This window comes from Bombina bombina, chromosome 3 (assembly GCF_027579735.1).
Source record: "Bombina bombina isolate aBomBom1 chromosome 3, aBomBom1.pri, whole genome shotgun sequence".
NCBI classification, from domain to species: domain Eukaryota; kingdom Metazoa; phylum Chordata; class Amphibia; order Anura; family Bombinatoridae; genus Bombina; species Bombina bombina.
This window is the reverse complement of record NC_069501.1, coordinates 1,196,611,682-1,196,632,613: the sequence shown is the minus strand read 5'-3', so window position 1 is coordinate 1,196,632,613 and position 20,932 is coordinate 1,196,611,682. Positions and strand designations below refer to the sequence as shown.

The following is a 20,932-nucleotide window of genomic DNA, read 5'->3' as shown; positions in this document are numbered from 1 at the left end:
CCAAGCAGTCAGCTTCAGAGAAAAGAGATTTGAATGGAGGAATGGACCCTGAATTAGAAGGTCCTCCTTAAGAAGAAACCTCCAAGGTGGCCGAGATGACATCTTCACTAGGTCTGCATACCAGATCCTGCAAGGCAATGCAGGAGCTATAAGAATTATCGACACTGTCTCTTGTTTCATACGAGCAATAACATGGAAGGAGTGCAAATGGAGGAAACAGTTATGCTAAGTCAAAATCCCAAAGAACCGCCAGAGATTTTTATCAGAGTGGCCTTAGGATCTCTTGACCTTGAACCGCACCTTGGAAGCTTGGCATTCTGCCGAGACGCCATCAGATCCAACTCCGGCAACCCCCATTTGAGGGTTAACCTGGAGAACACCTCCGGATGGAGAGCCCACTCCCCGGGATGAAATGTCTGTCTGCTCAGGAAATCCGCTTGCCAGTTGTCTACTCCAGGAATGTGGATGGCAGATAGACAACAATTGTGAGCTTCAGCCCACGGAATAATCTGTGTCACCTCCTTCATGGCTAAGGAACTCCGAGTTCCTCCCTGGTGGTTGATGTAAGCCACTGAGGTGATGTTGTCTGACTGAAACCTGATAATCCAGGCTAAGGACAATTGTGGCCAAGCCATCAGAGCAGACTCCTCCCTAGTCCATAGTCCCTGCACCTTTAATGATTCCCAGACTGCTCCCCAGCCTAGCAGGCTGGCGGCCGTGGTCACCATCACCCAGGAAGGTCTCCGGAAGCATGTGTCCTGAGACAAATGGTCCTGAGAAAGCCACCACGGGAGTGAGTCTCTTGTCGACTGGTCTAGATCTATCCTCTGAGACAGATCTGAATGGTCTCCGTTCCATTGTCTGAGCATGCATAATTGCAGAGCTCTCAAATGGAATTGAGCAAAGGGAATGATGTCCATGGAAGCAACCATCAGACCAATTACCTCCATACATTGAGCCACTGATGGCCGAACGGTAGACTGTAGAGAGAGACAATACGAGAGAATTCTGGATTTTCTGACCTCTGTCAGAAAAAAATTCATGGATAGGGAATCTAGTATGGTCCCTAAGAAAACCACCCTTGTAGCTGGAAAAAGGAAGCTCTTTTCCAGATTCACTTTCCAGCCATGGGAATGTAGAAAAGACAACAAGATCTCTGTATGAGAGTTTGCTTGTTGAAAAGATGGCACCTGAACCAATATGTCATCCAGATAGGGCGCCACTGCAATTCCCCGAGACCTGATCACTGCCAAAAGAGCCCCCAGAACCTGAAAGTGTTTGTCTAGAAAGGCGAATCTCAGGAATTTGCGATGATCCCTGTGGATAGAAACATGAAGATACACGTCCTTCAGGTCTATGGTTGTCATGAACTGACACTCTTGGACCAAAGGAAGAATGGAATGAATGGTTTCCATTTTAAAGGACGGTACCCTGAGAAACTTGTTGAGGCACTTTAGGTCTAAAATACTTTAGGTCTAAAATGGGTCGAAATGTTCCCTCTTTTTTGGGCACCACGAACAGATTTGAATAGAATCCTAGACCCTGTTCCCTTACTGGAAATGGAACAATCACTCCCAGGGAGGAAAGGTCCTGAACGCAGTTCAAGAATGTCTCTCTTTTTACCTGGTCTGCAGATAATCTTGAGAGGTGGAATCTGCCCCTGGGAGGGAAAGTCTTGAATTCTATTTTGTAACCCTTAGATACTATGTCTACAGCCCAAGGATCTGGGACATCTTGTCTCCACGCTTGACAAAACCCACTTGATCCGGCGCCGACCCTTTATGCTGACTTAGACTCAGCTGAGTGTTTCTTTGATTGCTGCCCCTTATTCCAAGACTGATTGGGCTTCCAAGAAGACTTGGACTGCTCCTGCTTGGAAGAGGAAGACTTTTGACCTTTGAAGTTACGAAAGGAACACAAACTACTTTGACATCCTTTGAGTCTGTTCTTCTTGTATTGCGGTATAGACCCTTTTCCACCCATAATATCAGAAATTATTTCTGCCAGACCAGGTCTAAACAAGGTCTTACCCTTGAAAAAAAGCACAATAAGCTTGGACTTAGAGGTAACATCATCTGACCAAGATTTTAGCCACAATGCCCTGCAGGCTAGGACAGTGAAGCCAGACATCTTGGCTCCCAGTCTAATAACTTGCATGTTAGCATCAAACATAAAGGAATTGGCTAGTTTAAGAGCCTTAATCCTATCTTGTATCTCCTCCAATGGAGTTTCTACTAAAATTGATTCAGACAATGCGTTGCACCAATAAGATTCTGCACTTGCTACTGTGGCAATACAAACTTCAGGTTTCCATTGAAGACCTTGATGAACATACATCTTCTTCAAACAAACTTCCAGCTTTTTGTTCATAGGATCCTTAAATGAGCAACTATCCTCTATAGGGATTGCAGTTCTCTTAGCCAGAGTAGAAATAGCCCCTTTTACTTTAGGCACCGTGGCCAAGAATCTTTAATAGAGTCAGGAATAGGAAACATCTTTTTAAATACGGGAGACAAAGAGAAAGGAATCTCTGGCTTCTCCCATTCCTGTGAAATAATCTCTGTCACATGGTATGGGACAGGAAAAACTTCCACAGAGGAAGGAACATCATAGTATTTATAAAGTTTACTAGACTTATTAGGGTTGACAACGACAGAAGTATCAAAATCGTCCAAAGTAACCAATACCTCCTTTAACAGTACACAAAGGTGTTCAAGCTTAAATCTCTTTACTTCTTCAGTATCAGATGAAGGAATAATACCGTCCAAATCTGAGATTTCACTCTCAGAGTCTACTGCTATATCCTCCTCATCAGAAACCTTACTATCTGAATGTCTAATTTTCTTCTTGTGTTTTCCCAGCATAAGAAAAGCAGATAATGCAGCAGATACCACAAAATATACCTGTGCAGCAAAATCTGTAGGCAAACAAACTCCTCCAGGAGACTGAGAGGAACAGCAGGACACTGTTTGTGATGCCATAGAAGCTTGGGATGTTTGAGGAGAAAGCTATGGCATTGCCTGAACAGCATAATCCTGAGAGACATTGGGCTCAGCGGGCAACAATTTATCTTTAAATTGAAGTGTTCTAGCTAAGCATGCAGCACAGAATTGCATAGGCAAAACAATTTGTGCCTCTAGGCATAACAAGCATTTTTTAAAAGACACTTGTCCATAATCCTAAATAAAACTTCCCCAAATTGTAGAAATTTTTTAAATACACTGTCACTTTATGAATTTTTAATACCACAGCCACTTAACGTTATGCAAACATTCTTTAAAACAATAAACCAATGAGGCCCCCTACACCTTAGAAAGGCTGAGGTGCCTTACCGTAACACTTATACACAATTTGGCTGCCAGAAGTCTCTAAGACGATTGTATAGTAGATCGACACTGAAGAAACTGAAATTCAATGACGCCGCTCTGCTCCGTTATTATCCAACAGCAGAGAGAAGTCACATGACTGGCAGAGAGAGGAAACTACGCAGCAAGTAAAAGGCACTCATATCCCTCTGCCAACAACACCGGAGCTACATTTACACAAACGCTCAAGCAGTCTGTCAGTTAGCCTGTTCTAGCTAAGCAAGCAAAGCCAAATGTTAAGTTTATACATAAATCCCTGTATAAAACATAAGCCCCACACACTTACTAATAAAGTATTTCAACAAAATTAGCCCAAAGAGGAAACACGTCCCAATAAAAGGAAGATTAACCCCTAGTCTCAACATACATAATGTGCCTGTCCACTGCCAAAGAGAATCCTGTATAAAAGAATTTTAAAAATGTCCCCATCTATTGCATATGAAATATTCTTCTGAAATGCAAGTCTCCAAGACCTAGAAGACAAAAACACTTATCTGCAGTCTAGCTGTCCGGCCGGAAGACAGCTCACAAGGCGTGAAAGGACACATACTCCTTACAGAGACCTGTAGAAAAAGAAAGGTCAGAGTAACCAATTCTGGCTTTCTGTACCATGGGCAGCAATGTGTTAGGAAACAAAGCAAGGACTACCTCACAACTTCCTAACTGCTTAAAAGCCACCACTACTCTACTGAAAACATTGACGTGGACTCAGCTAAACCCAAACCCTTGCTTGCAGGGAAAAGTACCCGAAAAAGGAATTCATTTCTTCAGACACCAAACTTCACCTCCTCCATTGACAGAGGCAAATAGAATGACTGTGGATTATGGGTAGGGGAGTGACACTTAACAGCTTTGCTGTGGTGCTCTTTGCCTCCTCCTGCTGGCCAGTAGTGATATTCCCACTAGTAATTGAATGATGTTGTGGACTCTCCATATCATAGGAAAGTAATACATTTTACAGTAAGTACAATTACACTCATGATAACACTGTCTGATATATATATATTTTTTTTGGTTATAAGAGCTCAAAGATATGATGTCTCATGTGTTACAAAAAAATGGGCAAAGGGTTTTAACATAGAGATACATACACACACACACACACACATATATATATATATATATATATATATATATATATATATATATATATATATATATATATACATACATACATACATACATATATAAATAAATATGTGTGTGTGTACATATGTATTTATGTGTTTGTATATGTATTTACAGACATACAGTATATACATATTAACACATACATACATATGTACACACATATATATTTGAAAACAATAGCTGAAAATATGAAAAAAATCATATGTATGCAGTATTCATATTTAATAAAGTGTTTAACTGTGTATGTACTGTAAATATTTCACATTCCAATGTTCTTCATATAGTTTCTAATTATTTTTAAATATATATTCCTATATATATCTGTATATATCTATTCCTATTTATAATTTTATATAGATATATATTTTACCAAAAAAAAAACAACCTAATAGAATATAAATATTCCTTTAACAATAAGTAGAACATATTCTTCTTTGTTAAGAACATTGTAATGTGAAATAGATATATTTCATGCCAGATTTAGCACACTTGAATAAAAGCAGTCGGGTTAGCGAGTGACTATGGGTGTTAGTTTTTTTTTGCGCTCCATTGAAGTCTATGGTAGAATACAATAGCGCTTTCTCAATATTCAAAGTTCAACATTTTGCATGCGTCAGGTTTCTGCTTGTGCTCACATTTTTTACTTTCAACATGTAATACGAGCGTAACCCGGGGAAAAAAGCCTCCGTCTAGAGATGTTAAAGCGCAAGCTCGTAATCTAGCCTATTATGTGGTATAAAGAAAGATAAAGTACACTGAAATCTTTAAATACAAGTGAGGGGGTGGTGTAGCTCCAGGAAAACTACTGTAGATCAAAGTATGCGACTGGTCACAAACAACATATTAAAGCAACTCCAAGAGATCCACAAGTGAAGACGTGAGGTGCAGGCCAAGAAAAAGGACTGAGTGTGTCCCAAATCTAAGCAGCAAAAGGCATGTCCTACACGCCCCATTTTTCCTCATGTACGTGTGTTTGTGTATTTTTTTTGTGAACGCTGGAATAAATTTCCGTTTTTTTTGGATATTGTGTGTGCTGCCTTTCTTTTGCTACACTGAAATCTTCTGTAAATGGAAATAAATTGAGCACCCCCTCTAATGCCTCTAAACATAATTATACTGGTTCTGTCTGTAAAATTTTGTAAATGTCTCACTCACCTGACCAGGCTTTGCTTTAAAGTTTTCTTTAATCATTCGAAGTTCAATTACGTCACATGGGTGATGTATCACTGAGGTAATTGTAACTGGTTTCCTGCTCCTTAACAGTCGGTATAATCTCTCAGCACAATATAAGCACAATGGACCAGAAACCCAAAGCCAAGTCTGTAATTATAAAAAAAAAAATTGTTGAGAGTTGATAAACTGCAGTGACCATCCTGTGACCAGGTAACTATAGTTTAAACTATGGTAATTGGATTAATGCTTAAGGGCTGAGACAATTACACAAAGCAGCTGTAAATATAAAGGTTTCCCCACAACCTTAAGAATAGCTAGGTAAGGATAATTACAATGTCTGCAGGATACTCCAGAGTAGTAATTTTAATGCAGTTGCGCTGACCAAAAGTAGCTTAATGTGTAAACAAATGGCTCATTTAAAAACCTCTATATAGGATGGAAGTATATAAAAACTTAATTTATTTTACAAAGTGTGTACAATCGAATAAAATTTGAAACAATAAAGTATAAAATGCTAAATTACAAAATACTGTGCACAGTATAAACACTGTCTAGTGATTAGGGATGGGTGAATGTTTTGCAACATTCGAAAAACGGCACAAATTTTAACACATTTGTTTTTTCGAATCAAATTTCGAATGTATACATAACATTCTAACATTCGATTTTTGAATGTTCGGTTTTCAAATTTTATGATTACATTCGAAAATATTCTTTTCGAAAAATTAGAATTTAGATTTGTAATAGTATTTCTAATGCTTTCTTTAAATGTAATATTCGAATTATGCAATATTCGAATTTGAAAAATTCGAATTTATATGTTTGTAATAGTATTTCTAATGCTTTCTTTAAATGTAATATTCGAATTATGCAATATTCTATATAGAAACATTTGAAATGATATATTTGTATCTATTATGTATCAATTTACTAGATTCCCTCCCTACCACATGAACTATTGAACTTCTGAATAGTATTTGTTAAATAGAATGTTAAATTCAAAATTTCGAATGTGGACATTTGATATAATTATAAACATTCGAATTCGAAAGTGACATTCGAAAACTGTAAATAGTATTCGATTATAGAATTTTTAAGAACATTCGTTCTTATCAACATTTGGATTTATAATTCGAATTTCGGTAATAACATTCGTTCTAACATCCGAAATTCGAAAATTTACACATTAGCCCATCCCTACTAGTGATCACATCAATATCACAAAGTTAAAAACATCAAGCATAAACCCATATCTATCTGGGCATTAAATGAAATTAGTGTAGTATCAATTAAAAACAGAAATAAAAATCCAATTGTTGAAAAGCACAAAAGCACAAAAGAGCAGTCTTTAGTTGATTAATTGTGCAACAGTCTTTGCTGATATTTACCAGACTTGTCTTTTGAAAGAAATATGCAGTAGTTATATGAAGCTGTAAAGCAGGCTTGTCTTTGGCAAACAATTTGCAGTGGTTAGTAGAAGCTGTAAAAGCTGCAACACATGGGGTAAAAGAAGGACAGGGATATCCTTTCCATTGAGCATCATGATAAAGAAAGAAACAAAGATCTTCCAGTCCCTAAGCATTTTGCAATATGCAATAATGCAAATCTTAAAAATTTCAATTTTATGGGAATAGCTAAGATCTCAAATCACTAGAGGGGAGGTGACCCACATATTGAAATATTGAAAGAGAAGGAAAATGGATTTTCCAACTAGGTACCCTGACCCCCCGAGGCCTTAATCTGGAATTAGATTTAAACTGTCATTTAAAATGAAATTATACTACCATACTATGTCCGAAATATCATTGTACATAGTTAGAATAGGGTTAAAGTTGAATCCCATAGGTACTGATTCAATAGAAGAAATAATCCCCCACTTATTATCTTCATGGTTCTAAAACATAATCATATTAAAATATGGGTAATTGCCTTTAACAAACTTAGGTTATACTCAAAATGGTCTAAAGATTTTTTTTTGAAGATCTATTTTACAGAATTCAAAATTTTGGATTCTGAATTTTGGAATTTTAAAGTTTTGGAATTTAAAAATTTTGAAATTCTGAGATTTCAAGATTGTAATCAAAATTAAAATTAAAATTCATATCTATAAGGTTATGCTTAAATATCCTCTCCAAGATCTGTAGAAATAAGACGAAAAATAAGACTAAAAAAAAAAAAAAGCCTATCAATTGATCCTTATAATTGTAGGAATTAATTGAGTGTATATAAATATAATTATACTTAGATGAGAGTAAATATAAATAAATATAAATAAAAATAAATCAAATTAAATTCATTGAATCCTTGCATCCACAAACTCTGAAATTTCATGAATTATTCCTCAATAGAATTATGGAGATTCCCCTTCAAGTACAAATTATTTTGGCTTTTAAATACAAAAAATGTATATATAAAAAAACATTTATGTACAAAGGCTTATGTATTTATTTATTTATAAAATATCACAAAACATTGCATTGATACAATAGGGTACAATAAAATACAAAAACAATAATAAAAATACACATTATATGCAAACATTTAACATAGAGCAGGTATGAAATATTTAATCAACCATGACAGGAGCATTCTGTTTTGAGATATGTATAGAGGGATCTCTTAAAGGATTTTAGGCTTGGGGAAGTTTTTAAAGTGTGAGGGAGGTCATTCCATAATTGTGGCGCTCTGTAGGAAAAGGAGGATCGAGCTGCTTTTTGTATTGAGGCAAGCTAAATAATGTGCTGTTATTGGATCGGAGGTTATAGGAGGTGGGAATAGCAGGGGAGAGCATTCTGCTCAGGTAGGGTGGGAGCTTCCCAGAAAGGCTCTTAAAGACAAGGCAGGAAAGATGGAGGGTGTGTCTGGATTCCAGCGACAACCAGTTTAGTTCTTTTAGCATGTCACAATGGTGGGTCCTGTAGTTACATTGTAGCACAAAGCGGCAGAGCGAGTTATATAACGTATTTAGTTTATTAAGGTGAGTTTGCGGAGCAGGTGCATATACTATGTCCCCATAATCCAAGATAGGCATCAGCATTTGCTGTACAATCTTTTCCTTTACTGTAGGGCTGAGGTAAGATTTGTTTCTGTACAGGGCACCTAGTTTTGGATAAAGTTTAGAGGTAACTTTTTCTATGTGGAGTCCAAAAGATAGATTGGGGGCTAACAACATACCTAAGTATTTAAAAGAGTGGACTGCGGTCAGCGTGCAATTGGATTTTGTTTTGATGCGAAGATGGGAATTTTGTAATTAATGTATTTTAGGTCCCGTTCCAAAGATCATTGTGACCGTTTTGTCAGTGTTTAGGAAGAGTTTGTTTTTTGAGATCCACTTTTCTACCTCTGTGAACTGGTCTTGGAGCACTGTTTCAAGCTGCAGCAGATCAGATTTGTTTGCATAGATTACCGTGTCGTCTGCGTACATGTGTACAGTTGAGGATTTGCAGACATTAGGCAAATCATTTATAAATAATGTGAATAGTAGGGGGCCGAGAATGGAACCTTGGGGAACACCACACGTGACTGGGAGAGGGATGGAGTCACTGTTAGAGACAGAGACATATTGTGATCGATCCAATACATATGATTTAAACCAGGTTAACGGGTGATCAGCAATACCAGAGATTTTTAGTTTGAGAAGTAGTAGGTCATGGTCCACTGTGTCAAAAGCCTTTGCAAAATCAAGGAAAATAGCTCCAGTTAGGTCTCCTTGTTCCATGGCAGTTTGGATGTCGTTGCAAACTTTTAGGAGGGCAGTTGTAGTGGAGTGATTTGGTCTGAAACCTGATTGATCAGGGGTCAGATAGTTAGAAAGTTGATAATACTCGCATAATTGCGTATGGACGCATTTTTCTAGGATTTTTGACAATACAGGGAGCAGTGATATAGGACGATAGTTAGAAACCAAGGTTAACTCCCCACTTTTATGAATAGGCACTACTCTTGCAGTTTTCCAGAGTTTGGGTATGTATCCAGACACCAAGGATTCGTTAATTAGGGTTGCAACAGGCTTAGCAATTGCCGGCGCACTGAGCTTCAACAGCATTGCTGGGATTTGATCAGGTCCTGACTGGTTTTTCATTTTTAGATTATCGAGGTGTTTCTTAATGACATTGAAGGGTACAGGTCTAAAATTGAACTTTCTATATTGGGTCTTTGCTGTTTTAGTGGGGCCTGATCCACATTTGTAGCTTCAGGATGTGTGCCATTTATTAGTTTGTCAATCAGGGTGGTGGAGCATCCTACAAAATAATTGTTAAAGGCATTTGCTACTTCTAAGGGGAGTTGCAAGTTTTGGTTATCCACATTTACAGTGGAGGGTTGGGAGTGGATTGGTGGATTTTGTAAGTTATTTATGAGTTTCCAAAACTTTCTAGGGTTACATATATAATTGTTCAGATTTTCACAGAAATATTGCGCCTTAGCCAATTTTGTTTGTTTAGTACATATATTTCGCCAATTTATATATACACAGTGATCATTCATAGAGCCAGTATGCTTGAACTTTGACCACAATGAATCCCGAAATTGGTACATTTGAATGAGGTCAGCTGTGATCCAATTCAAGTGTGCTCCTTTTACTCTCACCTTACGCAGCGGTGCATGTAAATTCCAAACTTGTAGGAGTTCAGACTGAAAGAATTCAACTGCAGAGTCTAGATCTGGGATTAGGTTTAATCTGTGCCAGGGGAGGTTCTTGATGTATTGGCTCTATATATTATATATTATACATATTAGGAGTGAATACTATTTATTGATTGTGATGGATTCACATATCAGGTTTGAATACATAGAAAGATTAGATCTGGTTCTATTATTATGCATCTATTTACTATAAAGTCTGTCTTCAAATGTGTATGCCGCTTTAAATCTGAGGTATATAAGCACAGTCTTTACACAACATCTACATTCAGCTTGACAAAGGCTGTGTTACAGCCGAAATGCGTTGCTCTATTTTTGAGATACTTGGGCTTCCGTAGGTGTAGCACATTGATGCTGTGAGAGTTCATTGAACTCACTTGTGAAGCGGCACCATTTGAAAGAAAGCTTCAAGCATACGAAGGAAGATTTGGAGGTCCGGTTTAACCCCCAGGAGAACAGCAAACGGCAATCGGTGTAAGTATAAATGTGCACCTTGCCATTTTAAAATATATATGCCTATAAGGATATCCCTTTCCTTCTTTTCGCCCATGTGTTGCAGCTTTTACAGCTTCTACTAACCACTGCAAATTGTTTGCCAAAGACAAGCCTGCTTTACAGCTTCATCTAACTACTGCATATTTCTTTCAAAAGACACGTCTGGTAAATATCAGCAAAGACTGTTGCACAATTAATCAACTAAAGACTGCTCTTTTGTGCTTTTCAACAAATGGATTTTTATTTCTGTTTTTAATTGATGTTACACTAATTTTATTTAATGCCCAGATAGATATGGGTTTATGATTGATGTTTTTAACTTTGTGATATTGATGTGATCACTAGACAGTTTTTATACTGTGCACAGTATTTTGTAATTTAGCATTTTATACTTGTATTATTGTTTCAAATTTTATTTGATTGTACACACTTTGTAGAATAAATTAAGTTTTTATATACTTCCTATATAGAGGTTTTTACATAAGACATTTGTTTACACATTAAGCTACTTTTGGTCAGCACAACTATATTAAAATTACTAGTCTGGAGTATCCTGCAGACATTGTAATTATCCTTACCTAACTATAGTTTAAACACCTTGAGATTTTAATATAAAATGTTCAGTCATGCATAATGAAACAACGTTGCAATTTCTTGCTACCATTTTGTGTAATTTGCTTACTTCCCAAGGCTAAACTTTATTACATATATTTCCATAATTGGTTTTAAAGGGATACTAAACCCAAATTTTTGTCTTTCATGATTCAGATAGAGCGTGCAATTTTAAGCAACTTTCTAATTTACTCCTATTATCAATTTCTCTTCGCTCTCTTGTTATCTTTATTTGAAAAAGAAGGCATCTAAGCTAAGGAGCCAGCCATTTTTTGTTTCAGAACACTGGATAGCACTTGTTTATTGGTGTGTGCATTTATCCACCAATCAGCAAGCACAAGGTTGTGAACCAAAAATGGGTCGGCTTCTAAACTTACATTATTGCTTTTCAAATAAAGATAGCAAGAGAATTAAGAAAAATTGATAATAGGAGTAAATTAAAAAGCTGCTTAAAATTGGATGCTCTATCTAAATCATTAAAGAAAAAAATGGGGTTCAGTGTCCCTTTCAAAGAAGACAACTGCAAAACAATCCACTTTATACTAACAATATAACTGTGCCTAGTCTTGTCTGTAGACTCAGGCCTGGATAGGCCCCTCCAAAGAAGGCAAGTAGTGGGTAATATCTTGTAATATCAGCATAAATAAAAATTATCGCAAATGACCAGGAAAACCCTTGCAAAATTGTTTGTGCTCCACTTGTAATCTAGCCCAAAATGTGTATGCAAGTTATACAGGAATAAATCACATTAAATATGCGCATTATAAATTGAAATTCAAGTACACTGGATGTGCAAAAAATACAAATAAATGTAACTTATAGGTACAAAATACAAAGCGTAATTTGTTTTTTCCTAAAATGGGCTAAACACGGGTGTATATGAAATTGTCTCTCAAATACCTGTGTAATTCTGTAAACATTTTCGCCCTACAGATCTCAATTTTTTGCCCTTGCAAATTAAAAGGTGACGAAGTTGCAACAAAATACTCAAAAAGCGTAATGTGATTTATATTAGGTGTAATGTTAACAATGTTAAACAATTTTAAAGTTTAAACATATGCTGGGTTTTCCCTGTTTACTTCATCCTCCATTGCAAACTTTTTCCTAGCTGAGAACTCTCATTATTTTTATGGGTTACATCTTGCCACTCGCAGGAACATCCCCCCTTTTGTATACAGTTCCATAAGGGGTTCCCCAGCAAGTGCCAGTGTGGAATATCCTGTCTAGATTGGCAAATTTATTATAATCGGCTGCAAGGTGTTTACCTTGTTAGTTTATGTGAATGATCAATAATAAGCCTGATTTAACCCCTTAAGGACCAGGCATTTAAAGGGACAGTACACTGTAAAATTGTTTTTCCATAAATGTATTTTAAATGACTTGTTATACCAAATGCAGAGTATAAAATATTTGAGAAATTGCATTTTCGGGTTTATTTGTGTATCTGAAGTAGCTGGTTTTGTGCTTTGAAACCACAGCCTATTACAATGGGTTGAGCTTCAGGTAATATCAGATTTCATTATGTTATCACTTTCATGTACACAGACTTGCTTCCTTATCTTATATTTGTCTGGAACACCAAAGCTCAATACATAGAGAGAACAATGGAAAATTATCATTTTATTACTTAACTATCATGCCCCCACTGAGGGTGTAATCTCTTCTGCTGGCTGTGTTTACTTAGGCTTGTCAATAGCATATACGCCAGTATCAAAACTTTGAGTATAGGTTGGGAAACCACAAGCTAAATCAGCTATTTCAAATGCTGAAATATGAGTAAAGGAGCTACTTGCAACCAATTTAATACACTTTAGCAGGTAAAAAGGATCATTGGGAATAATTTAAAGGGGAGAAAGTTTTTGGGTGAACTGTCCCTTTAAGACTAAAACTTACCCAAAAGACCAGAGCATTTTTAGCATTTTTGCCATCACTACATTTAAACAGAAATAGAGCCTTTTTTATATTTACCTATCAAAACTATATATATATATATTTTTAGTAGACAACCTAAAGTATTGATCTAGGCCCATTTTGATATATTTCATGTGACCATTTCACTGCCAAATGCGATCAAATAATAAAAAAAATTGTTAATTTTTTCCACAAACTTTAGCTTTCTTACTGAAATTATTTACAAATATATTGTGCAATCATGGCACAAATGGTTGCAAAAGCTTCTCTGGGATCCTGTTTGTTCAGAAATAGCTTTGCCATTGCTTTTTGGTATTAGAAGGCTATTAATTGAAGCTGTGCACTACACATTTATTATTCCCAGCAGTGAAGGGGTTAATCAGGTAACTTGTAAGGTTAATTTTAGTTTTAATGTAGAGATTACCCTCCCACCTGAAACTTCCCACCCCCTGATCCCTACCAGACCCCTCTCAAACATCTCTCTTCCCTCCCCCACCCCCAAATGGTAACCTCCATTTTAAGTACGGGCACAAAATCTGCTAATATGAAAATATTAGGCTTTTTTTTAATAAAATATATATTTTTTCTATTTTCTGGAGTGTAGGGTCCCCCCTTACCCCCCAACCTCACTGATCCCCCCAAACAGCCCTCTAAACCTCCCTCCTCTAGCTATTAGACGCCATCCAGCGGTCTGCAAGTACCCAGTTTGCTATAATTTTTATTTCTTTTTTTTTTTTTTAAACTTTTTTTTCTGTAGTGTAGCTGACCCCCCTCTTTACTCTAACCCCTCCCAGATCACTTTCCCACCCTCGTATCCACTTTTCCAATATAGAAGACCCCTCTCCCTCCTCCCTCCTTCCCACTCACTGCGTCAGAACTTTTTTTCCATAGCAGCATAGCTGGCCCACCTGCTACCGCCCACTTCCTGTTCCCTCCAGCAATGGGCTGCCCATCCACATTCCTCCTTACCCCACCCACCAAAGATTGGCACCACCACTGTCCAATGGTGGCATCAGTAACTCTGTCTGTCTATTTCTGCACTGTCACACTCATGGGGCATGCAGAAATAGCACAACCGACCTACTTTTAGCAAGATCGCGGCAGAGAGAGGCACAGGACAGCAGCGGCGTACAAGGTACAACACTGTTTCTTAAGGGCATAACGATCAGCGTCGTAATGGGTACGCCGCTGGTCGTTAAGGGGTTAAAGGGATAGAAAGGTAAAAAATTAAATTGCATGGGTGCATTTCAGTGTGAAATAGAAGCATTTTTGCAATATACTTTCATTAGCAAAAAATGCTTCTAGTAAAATGTATTACTTGAGGCATATGCACATATTCTGTGAGGGTCCGTGCACCAGTACTGAAGACATAATTTGTGTCATACAAGCCACTGCAGTCTCTCTAAACAGGCATTGAATACTGGTGTACAGGCGCTCACAGGATATGCGAGTATGCCTCAGAAAAAAAACAGCAATAACTTTTACTAGACGCATTTTTGTACATGAAAATGTACCCATGCACATTTATTGTTTGACCTTTCAATCCCCTTTAATAGTATGACATTGTATTTCTATAGATTTTAAGCAGACCTGCTGGAGGAATAAAAAAAACACACATTTCTCTATATTCTTTGCATTTATTTCAAAACAAAAAACAAGTGGTCCCCTTAACAAATAAACAAAGAAAGGAACCAATGATAGTGAAGTAAAAAAAAATCAGCTCCTTCAATCATGCCATTAAAAGTATTAATATAAGGGTGAGAAAGGCTACTCTGCTTTACATGATTCAGGTGGGAAAGGTTTCAGAAGTTCAAATTTGCACTATTCAAAAATAAATACATTTAAAACATTGCTCTTTCTTGTGCAGGTTTGTTTAAACTGCTGTTCAGTTTCCCCAAAAGACATTACCATAGGAAATAAAGGGTTAACGCATTAACGTCAACAAACAAATAATATTGTCAAAATCCATATTAATTGAATGAGCCACTTGAACTAGTTTTGGACAAAACACTTTTTTTTCATGTTGAATGATTTATCCTAAACAAAAAATATTTGACTGTCAACATGTCTAATAGTAAGTTCTATTAAAATATTAAAATGTATTTATGTGTATGTTACAAAAAATAGATCATGCGTTATCTTTTTTTACCTAATATCATTATAAACTCTAGGGGCGAGATTACAAATGCGGCGTAGGTTTCAGCGTAACTGCTAAACCTGCGTCGCCCGTAAGTTCACTTCACACATCGGGTGAATCACATATACGGCGCCGTCAGATGATAAACTGCCATAAGTCGGATAAACTGCCGATGTTCAGAAATGTGCGGAAATAGACTTTTCTGGAGTCGCCAGTGATTTACGGCAGTATATAATCTGCCGACCCCTAAGTAATAAAACAAATAAAGTTAAAATCGCCCGTAAAAGTCTAACCCGTCTTCCAAAAATAAACCTGACACGTCAAAACCCCTATATCCGCCATCCCCCCACATCGCAACTAATAATAAAGTGTATTAACCTCTAAAACCTCATCCACCCATATCGCAACTACTAACAAAAGTATTAATTAACCCCTAATCTGCCAACCCCCCACATCGCAATCTACCTCATACAGTTATTAACCATTAAACCAATCTACCTAATAAATTGATTAACCCCTAATCCCCCATTCACCGACAACGCAAATAAGATAATTAAAATATTAACCCCTAAACCCCCAACAACGCCAACTACCTAATTACACTATTAACCCCTAAACAGCTAACCCCCACAACACAAAATATCACTCTTATCACTAAGCCCCCTAACCTAACACCCCCTAATTTAGGTAGATTGCAATGTGAATGGCGGATTAGGGGTTAATCACAATCACCTAGATTACGAGTTTTGTGTTGCGGCTCGTAATGCTGAAAATATGGCATTTTCAACGTTAAAACAGCACTGCAGCCATTACAAGTCTTGTCGGTATAGCTGTACCACACACCTTTTAGCCTGTAACGCAACATCAGTACCGCACTCGAAAAAATGACGTTTTATCATGGGAGATTCCCATAGCGCCGGTATTACAAGTTTTGCGTTCTGGCTAAAAAGCGAGTGTTACAGCCTAAAATGACAAGATCTGTAACGCCATCTATAGTCAGCAGTTATGAGTTTTACGCTACAAAGCTGTAGCATAAAACTCCTAACTAAAGTGATAAAAAGTACACTAACACCCATAAACTACCTATTAACCCCTAAACCGAGGCCCTCCCGGCATTGCAAACACTATAATACATTTATTAACCCTAATCTGCTGCTCCCAACATCACCGCCACTAATAAAATGTATTAACCCCTATTCCCCCACTCCCCGACATCATCGCCACTATAATAAACCTATTAACCCCTAAACCGCTGCCCTCCTGCATCGCAAACACTATCTAAATATTATTAACCCCTAAGCTGCCGTCCGCCCACACTGCCGCTATAATAAACCTATTAACCCCTAAACCGCAAGCCCCCCACAATGAAATAAACTAAAATAAACTATTAACCCCTAAACTGAAAGCCCCCACAACGGAATATACTAAAATGAACTATTACCCCTAAACCTAACAACCCCCTAACTTTATATTAAAATTACAATTTCCCTATCTTAAATTAAATTAAAACTTGTCTGTAAAATTTTAAAAAAAAATTAAACCAGCAATTAAACTATTATAATTATTAAACTAAAATTAAACTAACTACCAATTAAATAAAACTAAACTACACATTAACAAATCCTAACACTACTCCCCCCCCAAATATAAAAAAACCCCTAGCCTACAATAAACTACCAATGGCCCTTAAAAGGGCCTTTTGTGGGGCATTGCCCCAAAGATATCAGCTCTTTTACATGTAAAAAAAATACAAACACCCCCCAACAGTAAAACCCACGACCCAACCAACCCTCCTAAATAAAAAATGTATCTAAAATAACCTAAGCTAACCATTGCCCTGAAAAGGGCATTTGTATGGGCATTGCACTTAAAAGGGCATTTAGTTCTTTTACATTGCCCAAACCCTAATCTAAAAAAAACCACCCAAAAAATACTTAAAAAAACCTAACACTAACCCCCGACGATCCACTTATTATTATTATTATTCTTTATTTATAAAGCGCCAACATATTCCACAGCGCTGTCCATGGGTAACAAAGGTAAAAGGACAGTACAATATGAAACACTAGACAAAATTTAACAAACAAATACAGGGGGAATTGGGAGCCCTGTTCCCATGTGAACTTACAATCTAAATGGGTAGGAGGGTGAGAAACAGGAGATGGGGACAGCAAAGGTGGGAATGATGTTAGTGTGGAGTTAGATGAGGGCAACTATTAAGCAAGTGGAATTCATTAGTTGCTGATTTGGTGACAGGCCTGAACAAGAAGGTCTTTAGGGAGCGTTTAAAGGAGGAGAGGTTGGAGGAAAGTCTGACAGCTCGAGGAAGTGCGTTCCAGAGGGTTGGTGCCGCACTAGAGAAGTCCTGTAGTCTAGCATGAGAGGATGTGATGATAGAAGAGGCAAGGAGTAGATCGTTGTTGGATCTTAGGGGTCGGGCTGGAGTATATTTCTTGATGAGTGAGGACAGGTATGGGGGGGGTCTGCATTGGTAAGGGCTTTGTAGGTCAGAGTCAGAATTTTGAATTTAATTCTGCTGTGAATCGGGAGCCAGTGACAGGACTCACAGATTGGTGCAGCGGATACAGAGCGTTGGGAGAGGTGGATTAGCCTAGCAGAGGCATTTAGGATAATTTGAAGGGGGGGGGGGGCGGGAGAGAGGAAGGCCAGTTAGTAGGTTGTTACAGTAGTTAAGCCGGGAAATTACTAGGGAATTGATTAGCTATTTAGTAGTTTCAGCACTCAGAAAAGGAAGAATTTTGGAGATATTGTGTAGGTGGCTGTGACATGATGAAGAGAGCGATTGGATGTGGGGTATGAAGGACAGATTGGAGTCAAGTGTAACTCCTAGGAAGCAGACTTGGGGTGATGGGGAGATAGTGGTGTCGCCAACAGTGATAGTAAAGTTAGAAACTGGAGTAGAATTAGATGGGGGGATTAGAAGAAGCTCAGTCTTGGACATGTTGATTTTTAGGTGGTGAGAGGCCAGATAAGCAGTCCCTGATGTGGGAAAGGACAGAAGGAGAGAGTGCAGGGGTGGATAGGTAGATCTGAGTATCATCAGCATAGAGGTGATAGTTGAAGCCATAGCTACTGATAAGTTTACCCAGTGAGGAAGTATAAATAGAGAAGAGTAGAGGGCCTAGAACAGAGTCTTGAGGTACTTCAACAGACAGAGGCAATAGAGAGGAGGAGTCGCCAGCAAATGAGACAGAAAAGGACCTATTAGAGAGATAAGAGTGGATCCAGGAGAGGGAAATGCCACAGAGTCCAAGGGAGCTGAGAGTCCGTAGGAGGAGGGGATGGTCAACAGTGTCAAATGCAGCAGACAGGTCAAGTAAGATAAGTATAGAATAGTGGCCATTGTTTTTAGCAGAAAGAAGATCGTTAGTAACCTTGGTGAGTGCAAGAAACTAAACAGCTAATCCATTCTCTAGTAATTTCCCGGGTTGACTACTGTAATAACCTACTAACTGGCCTTCCTCTCTCCCGCCTCTCCCCCCTTTAATCCATCCTAAATGCCTCTGCTAGACAAATCCACCTCTCCCGACGCTCTGTATCTGCTGCACCCCTCTGTGAGTCCCTTCACTGGCTCCTCATTCACAGCAGAATTACATTTAAAATTCTTACTTTGACCTACAAAGCCCTTACCAATGCAGCCCCCCCTGCCTGTCCTCACTTATCAACAAATATACTCCAGCCCATCCCCTGGACAGCGCTGAAGAATCTGTTGGCACTTTATAAATAAAGAATAATAATAAAAATAACTGTATTAATAAATAAACTGATTTTCTGTCAAGGTGAAAGTTCCTGAACAAAATATATTATTAATATCAGTTGCCATGGATTATTATATATTTGGGGGAGGTAATTGCATCAGTCTATAATATCCATTAGTAATGCAACAGTCACTACAACACTGTTATACATTCACAGCAATATATACGGGATACTCTCAGATGTACTGTGTCAAGAATATAAAGAAAACACGACTGCATATTAAGGAGAATTGCATCACTATAGCAAAAACAAAATGGGAACCAGAACATTAAAATAAAAAATAAAGTATTGAAATGGCATAACAGTAGCTGCATTAAAATAAAGAAATGTATAGCAACATGACACCAAGCAAACTAAATGCTGCAGAAAACAAACATTTTCTACAAAATAGAAAACCTCAAAAGACGCAACCCCAAATGTCTCAAATCAATACACGCTGAGGCAGCTGGTTAGCTGTTCAAAATTAGTCCATTCAATGGTTACTCTAAATCCCATTTCAGGACCCAAATCAACCTGCTTCACTGTCACTCATTTCTTTCTGCTCCATATTAAGAACGATTGAGGCTTGGGAAGGCTTTTACATTTAACTAACACCCATGGGCTTTAAAATTTTTTTTAAAAAAAATGGAAATTTAAAGGGACATGAAACCCAAAATTTTCTTTCATGATTTAGGTAGAAAATACAATTTTAAACAACTTCCCAGTTTATCAAATTTGCTTCATTCTCTTGGTATCATTTGTTGAATGATCACTATTGGTTGATAACTGAAAACAATGGTAAGCCCATGACAATCTATATATATATATATATATATATATATATATATATATATATACAGCCACCAATCAGCAGCTAGCACCCAAGTGATTTGCTGCTCCTGAGCTTGCCTAGATAAACCCTTTAACAAAGGATAACATGAGAAGGAAGCAAATTAAATAATAGAAGTAAAATGGAAAGTTATTTAAAATCACTTCCTCTGTCTGAATCATGAATGTCTAATTATGATTTTACTGTCCCTTTAAGTGTCCAGTATCCTTGTGAAGATTTTCCTGGACAGCCGACTAAAACTCTTGACTGTTCGGTTCAATACTGAACACCTGGCAACCCTAGTAACAATAGGAAAGAGGGAAAGCTGTTACAGTCTGGTCTACAATGGCTACCTAGCTGACAGAGGTCTAACTGATACTCAGGTAGACCTTGGTGTTTAAACAATGCTCAATTGGTACTAAGGGCCCCAAAGTATGCCAAGAAAATATCCCCCACACTATTAGACCACCACCACCAGCTTGAACCGTTGATATAAGGCAGGATGGATCAATGCTTTCATGTTGTTTACTCCAAATTCTGACCCTACCATCTGAATGCCGCAGCTGAAATCGAGACTCATCAGACCAGGTAACATTTTTGCAATCTTCTATTGTCCAATTTTGGTGAGCCTGTGTGAATTGTAGCCTCAGTTTCCTGTTTTTAGCTGACAGGATTGGCACCCGGTGTGGTCTTCTGCTGCTCTAGCCTATCTGCTTCAAGGTTCAACGTGTTGTGCATTCAGAGATAGTATTCTGCATACCTCGGTTGTAACGAGTGGTTATTTGAGTTTCTGTTGCCTTTCTATCTTCTCGAACCAGTCTGCCCATTCTCCTCTGACCTCTGACATTAACAAGGCATTGTCTTCTACACAACTGCCAT

The 20,932-nt window shown here is 37.7% G+C and overlaps 1 protein-coding gene across 2 annotated transcripts in view; it reads right to left on the bottom strand.

Annotated features, from left to right (window-relative positions):
- Positions 1–20,932, bottom strand: part of NOX4 (NADPH oxidase 4) — a 719,402-nt gene that overhangs the window by 425,472 nt on the left and 272,998 nt on the right. For both annotated transcript variants that reach the window (XM_053708631.1, XM_053708630.1), the window contains exon 10: positions 5,652–5,816. In XM_053708631.1, coding sequence (XP_053564606.1) covers positions 5,652–5,816 — 165 coding nt within the window. The remainder of the gene's footprint in view (positions 1–5,651; positions 5,817–20,932) is intronic.